The following is an 11,352-nucleotide window of genomic DNA, read 5'->3' as shown; positions in this document are numbered from 1 at the left end:
TGGATTTCAACAATGATAGTTGTATGGACTTCAACAATGATAGTTGTATGGACTTCAAACAATAATAGTTGTATGGACTTCAACAATAATAGTTTTATGGACTTCAAACAATAATAGTTGTATGGACTTCAACAATAATAGTTTTATGGACTTAAAACAATAACAGTTTCATGAACTTCAAACAATAATAGTTTTATGGGCTTCAAACAATAATAGTTTTATGGACTTCAAACAATGATAGTTTTATGGACTTCAAACAATGATAGTTTGTATCTTCAAAGTTAATATATGCGTATAAAAATAAATAATAATAATAGTCAGAATAAAAACAACTTTATATTATAAACAATACTATGTTCTTCGAGCTTCCCTTGGACTCATCCCTTCCAGACTGTTCGTTTGATATTTTCAATAATGAATGAACCCTCTATTCACAGGGTTAGTCGCATTTTATAAACATATCTTTATATGCTAATACACAGATATATCTCTGTAGATACAAATTGTATCGCTAGGGGGCGAACTCCCAGTTCACGGTGAACTCCCAGCCTTTGAACAGTGCAATACTGCCACTATAGACTTATGGCCGGAAGAACATGTCATAGTCTTTTAACGTGAAAACTTGTTAACTTGCAAAGAAGAGCAGAAAAATAGGCTCAAAATCACATACTCATCTAATCCTAAAAGTGAAACACTCTGATGTTATTTCCTTCCGCTTCAGAGAAGGTCTTAAGGCGAAACACTCTATTGTATGTTTCCTTCCGCTTCAGAGAAGGTCTTAAGGCGAGACATTCTATTGTATGTTTCCTTCTGCTTCATAGAAAGTCTTAAGGACGAGACACTCTATTGTATGTTTCCTTCCGCTTCATAGAACGTCTTAAGGCGAGACATTCTATTTTATGTTTCCTTCCGCTTCATAGAAAGTCTTAAGGACCAGACATTCTATTGTATGTTTCCTTCCGCTTCATAGAAAGTCTTAAGGACGAAACATTCTATTGTATGTTTCCTTCCGCTTCATAGAAAGTCTTAAGGACGAAACATTCTATTGTATGTTTCTTTCTGCTTCATAGAAAATCTTAAGGACGAAACATTCTATTGTATGTTTCCTTCCGCTTCATAGAACGTCTTAAGGCGAGACATTCTATTGTATGTTTCCTTCCGCTTATGGAAAGTCTTAAGGACGAGACATTCTATTGTATGTTTCCTTCCGCTTATGAAAAATCTTAAGGACCAGACATTCTATTGTATGTTTCCTTCCGCTTCATAGAAAGTCTTAAGGACCAGACATTCTATTGTATGTTTCCTTCCGCTTCATAGAACGTCTTAAGGCGAGACATTCTATTGTATGTTTCCTTCCGATTCATAGAAAGTCTTAAGGACGAGACATTCTATTGTATGTTTCCTTCCGCTTATGAAAAATCTTAAGGACCAGACATTCTATTGTATGTTCCTTCCGCTTCATGGAAAGTCTTAAGGACGACACACTTTATTCTTTAAATATTTCCATTTCAGTGAAAATCGAGACTAGAAGACGAGATGAAAGATTCACGTGACTTTGAAACGAGTATATTCACTGAATTTTAAGTGGCTGCGAATAGCTTACTTATATTCTATCAACTATTGGTAGTTTTTAAATTAATAAGAATAATTACAAACCTAAGTTTCCTTTTCAAAATGTTGAATGATCGTTTATATACGATATTTATCAATTTTTAATTAATACCATTTTAGTTACCATCGGCTCTTTTTTATATTTATTTATATTTCCACCGTTCTTATGGTGTTCTACCAAAAAATAGTTTGTCTGTTAATTTTTTTCTAACAGAGACCCGCAAAACATTTGCGGTCAAATTAGTATATTTATTGCAACAGTACTTCTTTAAATATAAGATTTCTAGAACAATACCAAAGAATTCTAAACGCAGACATCGTAATCTGAAGACCACTTGTCTTAGGCCTAACATTAGTTAAGCCTTTATTAAGTACGGCCTAAATTCGATAAAGAGATAAATTAACATTGTAATTTGTGTACTCTTTTTTTTGCCTTACTTTAATTAGTGCTAAACTTAACCGTACTATCAATAAATAAACATGTAATGTTATCCTACGACTTAACGTTAGACTTTTTTTTTAAATTTAGAAGCTTTTATTTTTTAATATGTTGTACAAAATGTCTACTAAAGTATATTTATATTCGCCTTTTGTTTACATCTGTTGAAATGAAGATCGTGCACATTTGTATTAAATTGTAGGACAGGACAGACAAAACTGGGTATTATTACGATAGATTTCCAATATATTATACCAAACACAGTTGATTACAGTTTAGTGATGCATTAACTTACCTGTTTCCAGTTTTTAAATCCACATCCAAGTCAGTGTCGTGCGCTTTATTTTCCTACTAGATATTCTTGTACCATTTCAATCATATATTTTTAGGCTAAAGAATACAGTGCAATATAAAAGTCATTTCACAACTACATCTTCATTTATTATTAAGATTATTTCTTATTATTTTGAAGCATCATTACTGATTAACATTTAAACGAAATATTAAAATATTGTTGCGTCATCGAGGTCACGTGACTGGTGTGGCGCCCTCTAGCTTCTAGAACTATCTTGTTCCTTCATGAATGCTCTAGTATTTACTAGATAGGGTAGTCTGGTATATATAAGAGGGTGACAACGTGACGCGGTAATGTAATGTAATGTGTGTGTAGATAGTGAGTAATTGAACTGCAGTCAGAAGTATTATTGACGTTCGTTGATATAGCGTTTGTTTTAGCGCGATTGTTGAAAATAAGAGTATCGTAAAGTTGTATTCGGAAAGAATAAACCAGTTTTATTAAGTAAAGACTTGTGTCGTTAAAATTTCATCGGAACAAAGTTACGGAAAAATCAATTAACAAACGGCGACGTAACAATAGTTATACTTAACTAAATAAACGAAGTATAATTACATATAATAAAAAGTTATCGCAGACAAACAAAAATTACCCAGATAGTTTTTCGTGTTCTTTCTCTAACCTGACAAATATTCTTTTAAAATGCATCAATACGGAAAACATTTCCCGACTTAACCTCCAATTTTGGTTCTAGTTGTAGACATATACAACTTCTTTTAAAGTTATGTGTTGATCAAAGAATATGACATAGTCTTAGAACACAGAATAATCTTAGAAACATTAAAAAATAATAATATTAGAAATCAAATTTCGAAAAATGACATATGACGAAATATCTCGACATCAAATGACTAAATAAGCTTTGACTATATATCTAGAGGTTCTGTCATTCAGTATAAAACTATTTCTCTGCTTAACAGTATTACGAGATTTATTTTCTAGATCGTAAAACAATTTCTTTGCAGATTCGAGCCCAACATTTACCGGTATGAATTTTTATGAGTATTTTTGTTAAGCACAAAGCTACACAATGGGCTGTCTGTGCTCTGCCCATCGTGGATATCTAAACCTATTTTTTAGTGTTATAATCCTTCAAACATACTACTGAGCCACCGAGGAGTATTACTTTTTATATTATTTAACTATTTACTGCTACAGTTCAGGAAATTAAACGTGGATTTGAAGTTTATAATGACTTAGAAGGTTCTACTGACATATGGAAATTAACAGTTATTTTTTACAAGAAAGATGACCGAAGAAACTAGAATCATAGCAACATCATCTTCAATGGACTATTGTGACTTGGGTCTGGTTAAACTTAGTCTTAGAGGCTGACGTTCATGTGCAATGGAAGATCTGTGAAAGTTGTCAAGATATATGTCCTAATATTGACCCCGTCGTCCTTTGCTGAGGGTTTTTAGAATAAAAAGGAGGAAATAGTTCCAAAGGGCAGCAAAGAACATGGAACTCATTAGTGAGTAATACTACTGTTGTCGATAAAAGAAACTACATTCAAATATGTTTCAACATTTATCTTTCACATTTTCCAAGAGTACATTTTAATATGCAACAACTTTAATATACTAGAATCAAAGATCACGTGTTATTTATTTATTTTAGCTACATTAGATTATAACATAGTATTTTTATGCGTTACATGTTTTGGATAGCTTGACCATTTCCTTTTAAGCTGTAACAAAATGATAATTGTTTCTATTGCTTGTTTATTTCTTCTTTTTTTCTCTCTTTAAATTTTTAACTTGTTCAATAGACAAATCTAGCATTGGATATTCCTGCCCTCTGTCGTCATCCTAAAGAAACAGTGCTAATAAACAATTTGATCACAAGCGCCAAAGACAGGGTCGTTCTGTAAGTTGTAGAGCTTGCATTCCATGTGGGACATGCCGCATGCGTGTAAGTTATTCTGCCTAATGTACAGCAATTATTACTAATTTATATTTATCTCTAAATGTTTAATTATGTACAATGTTTAGGATTAACGAGTAATGGTTGAGCATGCGGTTAGTATAATTTTTCGTAAATGTAACATAACAGTTTGTATTTTGTAAGAAACTAAAATGAATGTATGTGATTTGGACACGATGTGTTTTCAGCAAGCACCGGTACACGTTGGCCTAATTTACTGTCGGTAGCATTGACACTCAGACGAAAAAGTCACCACGTGAACTTTTGATGTGTAAGCGAACACTTTTTACTGAACTGTGGTGCATTATTACTTTAAAATATAGCTTAAAAACTGGTATTAAATAACGTGTATAAAATCGAAAAGACAGACTGTATCAATTTTCTTAGGCTATTTATGTAATTTTAACACAAAAGTACGAAACCAGGTAAGTGTTTAAATTACCAATCCACGAGCTCATGAAATGAAACGCTGACACTCGGTTATGTACATAAAATATTTAGTATTTATTACCTCGTCTTGTACAAGTAACTAACTTAGGTGGTAAACAAAGTTTTGGGGGAAGGTTTATGATAATAAGTCAATTCAAGTTTGTTTTGCTGGAAACTCTCTTAAAGTTTGTCATTTTTTGTTAAGAGACTTTGCCACATTTAGTCTTCTATAACATTCGCTATTTTAAGTGTTTCTGTGGAAAATTAGAGCAAATCTTTAGTTTCATATCTTAACAGACATTTCCAACGATGAATAATTAATATTAGGTTTTAACTTCTGAATACAGAGAGTCTCTTTAATTTTAAGTTTTTATTTTTATTGATTTATTTTTGCAGAACACTATATTAAATTGTGTTTTACTTCCTGCTCTCGCACATCCACCATTTATGTGTTGATAGATAATTTAAAAATCGGACAGACTTGACTGTAAATGCTCTTTTATTCAAGAATCCCTATACAAATCTTCTTACGGGTCTGTTGTGTATTATACTTTGAACCAAATTCTCTTCTTGAATAACCTCCGACCAGTTCTTAATTTGCTTTTGTTTAATTACATATATATGAATCTTCTCTTTTCTTCCGCACTGCTTGTAATACTAATTTAAAACATAATGGTGTACGGGTAGCCTGTCCACATCGGTGTATTAGCCCGTTGAACTGTTTTCCTACGTACACGTTGAGCTTTTTGTTCAGTCATGCATGATTAAACGTAGACAATGTTTTATTAGCGTTTCACTTTCGAAAAACATGTAATATCAAACATACATGACAAAGCAAACGTGTGAAATTGCGATTTTATAACACGGCAAACAATTTACCTTTTATTTTGTACGTACAATACAGTGCTTCTTATTGTGTGAAATAGTTGAATAATATTTTAAAACGTTTTTATTGATTATCAGACAATTTTCTTCATTTACAACTGCCGTCTCCCACTGTTTTGTACGTTCCGATGTGCCTGTCAAACGTGTAATTGTATTGATAAATTTGACAGTCGCATATTAGTTTAAGTTCTTCGTGTGTAGACGGTTATTTTAATTATTAGTAAATTTCACTTCAGTGTGTATTTAGTAATACTTAAAAATGTTACTTGTTGCTAAGCGCAAAGCTACACAGTGGGTTATCTGTGCTGTACCCACCTCGAGTATCGAAACCCGATTTTTAATATCATAAGTCCTCAGACATACCACCAGGGGAGAGAAATAGAAATATCCTAAAACATCGTTAGAGCAATTTTATAAATCTCTTTAGGTGTATATACAATTTTTTATAGTTTTATACCGATACACTTCAATAAAGTACGAGTTTGTGAATATCGCATATTTGTTTTAACATCTATCTAATATTTTTATATCATTAATAAATGGAAACATATTTTTGTACCGACTTTATTCACCTTTTTGTTGAATATCAAACGTGTCCATTAAGTCACATCACATCAGTTTTTGTTTTTAATTGGGTCAGTTTTATTTGCGTTAAGTCGTTTCTGGACAGATGATGAAAGATATGAATGGTAAACTTTTTTTCGTAAAATATGTACAATCAACTAAAGAAAACAGTAACGATTTGGAATGGTTTTTTTTGTTTTATTATTGTTTAATAATGCTTTCACAGCTTAATTGTTGCATTTCATTCAGCAACCCGATTTAGCTCTTGGAGAAGCACAATTCCATAACAAGGTTTTACCTTCCTGTCTATAAGGTCTCTACCACGAAAAGAAGTTGTAACATGGTAAGATATTTATAATTAATACCTCTTGAATATTTCGGAGTATTTAAAGCCTTGAAACCATTTTACGAAAATGAATATTATTTACGTATTAGTGAAATTTGGACCGTAATGGGAGTGGATGCTCAAGCCATTCGTTGTAGATAATTTTCATTTGATATTAACCCGATTATTTTCTTAAATACAGGCTGTTTAACATTTAGTGTAATAGTATTAAACGACCATTGAATAACCTTTCTGGTTTATTGGTTTAAAAAATAGCGATGTATAAGAAGCTTGTTAAACTGAAACTTTGATCACTTTTCTTCTCCGCTGTAAATCCACCTTTTTCAACCTGGTTTTATAGTTATAAAAATATTATTTAGAGGCACCAACATCTGACTGAGATTTGTCATCCTCTTCGAGTAACAAACTTAGTTGGTGAATTTTATTTCAACTCGGTAGAAATCCATATTTATCACAAATTTATCAGGGTGATAGTTTGTTGAGATTATGCACGAAAATAGAACTAACGTTTTCCTAAGTTCACGTACAGATAAATTTTTGGTGCTTAGAATTTTTTTTTGAGGTTTATGTAGAATAAAATTTTGCCCCATTCACGTGCTCAGGAGGTTGATAATTTGACTTGTTTAAACTGAATCCTGCTAAAGTTTAACTTCCCTACAGTAAAGCAGTGAACGTCTAATTTCCAACTGACTGAAAATCAAAGTAATTTTATGCTTGATTAACGAAATATGGACATGTAATACAGTGCGTGCATGCAATGTATACTAATGTAAAATTATTTCATAGGCAACGTTGTTATTTAATTATTTTAATTTTGAGTGGATCAGATAATAAAATACATTGCCCTTTTACGACATTCATGCTAAATTCATTCAATCTTATTCTAATAGCTAAAAGAAATGATCAAGACAGTACCGTTCGTTGAGAATTTGTACGATCAACTTCCCGTTTTAATCGTCATCGTCAACTCGTATAGGTGTAACAACTGTGATAACTGAAGGCAGTATTCTTTGTTTCCACGAAAACGTAAAGAGAAACCGACTCTGCAGGTGGGAGCATGAACCGTGCGTGAAAATTCTCCATAAATTTGGAAGGTTTCAAAAGGACCAATCTTGATCATGTCACTGAAACGGAAAGAGTCCAATAACAGAAAAAACCTCACGCCCAGTCCGGATTACGAAACACTATCTGATGTGATAAAGACAGGTTATTTAAAGAAGTTGAAGGTATATTGTATCAGTACATTTGTTCAGTATAAAATATAACAGGGCTAGCATAACAACCAGATCGAAATTTCTAATGTCATGAATTGGTTACTTTAAAATAACATGCAAAATTATTTTTAATATTAAGATTGATTAATTTTTAGTGTATTTTTACACTTTTTAGTAATAATATGAAAGGCTGTTTATTCTTGAACTTGTTAATGAATTTCAGTTATATCTTTACTTGTATCCTTAACTATATGGTTGAAAATACACGCTGTTCTATTATTCAAAGATTGCTGGTAGAATGTGGATATGCGACATCATTAGTTATGCTTAATGCTATGTCCTCTGTCATTTACCAGCTGTTGCAGGGCTTTTTACATGACTAAATGTTATACCAGGGTAATTCCATCTGAGTTTATTTACTGTAGTGCTCTCTTCCTTTTTTTTTATTATTGATTAAAAAGTGACCAACCTGGGAGAGACTTACCTTCCACTATCAGGTGGGCCCCCCAGTGGCACAGCGGCATGTCTGCAGTGGTGGGCAGAGCACAGATAGCCCATCGTGTAGCTTTGTGTTTAATTGCAAACAAACAAGCAAATAAAAAACTATAAGGTGGTGTTTTTTCGAGTTTTGTACGACGCTTCACGAAGTGTAGATATTCTTTCCTGCGTGTGTGAACCTTTTTTTTTGGGGGGGGGGCTAATGATTGTCTTATTTTGTTTCATGTGTCATCATTTTTTATTTTTACTATAGTCGGGGGCCTCAAAAGATAGAAGTGGGCCGGGCCTCTCTGAATCTTTGAGGGTTTCCATAGTGGTAGTTGTAAAAACGTTTAGAACAAGAGAAAATACAAAATTTTATCTAACACATTAAAAGCTGTATTTACACAAGTCTTTATCTACATAAATAAATTTGTTGTTTCTGATGTTACACTTGTATGATTATAATGATTTTTTAAAATTTACAACTCTGTACTAAATATACCAGAATACCATTTACAGAATGAAAAAAAAATATATATATATATATCAACTGATATGAACGGTTAGAGCATTATTAAAAAACACCCCTGTATGACGCTAGCAGTCAATAATACGAAGATCTAGTAGCTTCGAGCAGTATTTCAGTTGGATACAGGCATAATGAAATAAACACGGACTCGTGATTGCTTCCTGGTTTGTATAGAAAACACTAACAGAGTAACTGTATTGTGATTTAGGATCATAATTCATAGTTTGATTTACAGAACTATCTCGCTTTTGCATAAGTAGTACAACCTTGTTTGCATACAAGCCACAAGCTCGTCATGTTAATTTGACATCAAGGCGCGTTATTTATAGCCAACTTCTAACTTGACAACGAATTTTACGACGTAACTACATAGTGTATTGGAATAAATTTGGAATAAAATTGGATTTGCGCACCTATGTTCATGAGCTTGACATCTTTGCAATGGAAGTCTGCAAGTAGAAAAAAACAACAGAAAAAATCAGAAAGATTTGGACAATTTTTTTCACCCGAAACTATGTTGGCTTCGGTACCAGTTATTTAAAACACGTTCCTGTTATTTTGTTCAACCTGAAAACAACAACCAAACTGGTTTCATCTCTCTAACGGCGCCAAATACGAGCCACGTGACTTCCAGACGTAGTACTCATTTATTTGTCTCACGCTCACTCTTACGTTTGTCTGGTAAGAAATGTTTCTAAAGTAAGAAACTACTAAATACAAGAAAGCGAAAAATATCTCGCATACTTGAGTCTGCGGTATTTGGATATTTTCGTACCTTTATGAACGGGACGAGCGCGGTCTAGTGGTTAGCATGTCGGATTATGTAGCTATGGTTCGCGTCCCGATACCGCAAAAAATAAAAGCCTGCTCTGCTCCTTGAATCGTACATGCTTCTCAATTGTGATGGTGAATTGTCACTATTCAGTCTGACAAGAGTAGCCTAAGAGTTGACGGTGGGTGGTGTTGATTATCTGCCTTCACTTTAGTCTACCATTTTTAAATTATGGACGACTAGTGCAGATAGTTCTCGAGTACCTTTGTGCGTAATTCAGTAAACAAGTACACATTTATGAACCAATATAAATTTGTTTACTTCTAGTCTATGAACATTGACATATTTAATAACCATGTAAACTTAATGGACGATATAAGTGCGTTGAATTGTTGAATTATCGTTTGGAAGAATCACGAAAGTGCAACAAAGTGAGGTACGTATAATTATCAAAAGTTTTAAGCAAGGGTGTCCGCACAAAAAAATATTAGGAGGGTGAATACCCCTGTAGTTACAAATACCTTATGATTTTCCAATAACAAAGAAGAAGAATTTCACGTATTTCGTAATTTTTTTTCTTTTTCAAAATCCGGGGGGGGGGCACTTGCCCATTCCTGCGGGCGCCCTTTGTTTTAAGGTACGTTTTGGTTATTATTTGTTTTTCTTAAGGAATCTGCCACTAGAATGTTCACATACTAATACACCACTCCAGTACCATACTCTCTCAGGAACAAAATAAGCAAGATCTACTGACTTGTTGTATACAGTTTGCACTTTTAGCGCTGTGCTTTTCTATTTCTGCCACTAAGATAAGCGATTTTAAGAGTGGTTGCTAGTTGCAAAATAAAAGTTTATGTTGTGTTCTTCCTATGGAACGTTAGAAATAGTCAAGATTCTGTTGATTAAATGATTAATTAACACACCGTTGGACGTCTGTCAAACTTAATCCAGTGGACATTTCTTTCAGTCAGTCAACAACAGGTTTTCTTAGTGCAAGGTTCGATTGGTACAGTTGATAGATGCCTTTGAACAGCCAAAGAAATGGTATACGATAACGGTACTCTTGCTAGATTGACACCTAATAACATATTTCTTTGAAAGTCGGAGAGTTCATAAATTGTTGTGTAAAATAACCATAGTATAACAATGTCCATGAATTGATGTATAGTATAACAATGTCCATGAATTGTAAAATAACCATAGTATAACAATGTCTCCGTAATTACTGGACTCCATCTTTCTCACACTTCAACTAATCAGTATGTTCTGATATGTAAACAGGTGAAGTGATCTACAAATGTATGTGTGTATGTGGTGAGTCCTAATAAAATGGTCAGTCAGTGTATAATTTATCCGTCTTCTACTGGACATTGCCTATCATAAACTACTAGGACACTTATTTTTAATATTGTATTGGTCAGTGAATAATTCAAAAGTTATCTGAGCAAAATTGTTTCTTGCCAAGTACTTGTTGCAAAAAAAGGGATGACCTAGCCTGTTCATTATAATACTGGTCATTCAGTTTTCAATCATTCTTTTTACTAGCAGATATTCTGAGCAGTGACTGCATCAGAAAAAAAAAATCGCAGCCTAATAGCACTGGGACGGTCTGCAGCCTGGCGGAGGTGAAACAAATTATGGCAGTAGCGCTGAAAATGTTTTACAACCAGGTGGCGCTAGAAAGCTATCATAGTCAAGGAGCGTTTAAAAACTCCTAATTTGATTTTTTTAATTAATGTACACAACGTGGTCACAAGTAAATAGACACCATCTTTTCAGAAAAAAAATGAAATTTTTCAGTC

The 11,352-nt window shown here is 33.2% G+C and overlaps 1 protein-coding gene across 1 annotated transcript in view; it reads left to right on the top strand.

Annotated features, from left to right (window-relative positions):
• Positions 1–4,274: 4,274 nt before the first annotated feature.
• LOC106470520 (insulin receptor substrate 1-B-like) overlaps positions 4,275–11,352 on the top strand; it is a gene marked incomplete at its 3' end in the record, with an annotated part of 88,217 nt that continues 81,139 nt past the window's right edge. The window contains exons 1-3 of the mRNA XM_013931080.2: positions 4,275–4,319; positions 6,459–6,552; positions 7,446–7,781. Coding sequence (XP_013786534.2) covers positions 7,674–7,781 — 108 coding nt within the window. The remainder of the gene's footprint in view (positions 4,320–6,458; positions 6,553–7,445; positions 7,782–11,352) is intronic.

The sequence above is a fragment of the Limulus polyphemus genome, unplaced genomic scaffold (assembly GCF_000517525.1).
Source record: "Limulus polyphemus unplaced genomic scaffold, Limulus_polyphemus-2.1.2 Scaffold4060, whole genome shotgun sequence".
Lineage (NCBI taxonomy): Eukaryota > Metazoa > Arthropoda > Merostomata > Xiphosura > Limulidae > Limulus > Limulus polyphemus.
This window is presented reverse-complemented; position numbering and strand designations above follow the sequence as displayed.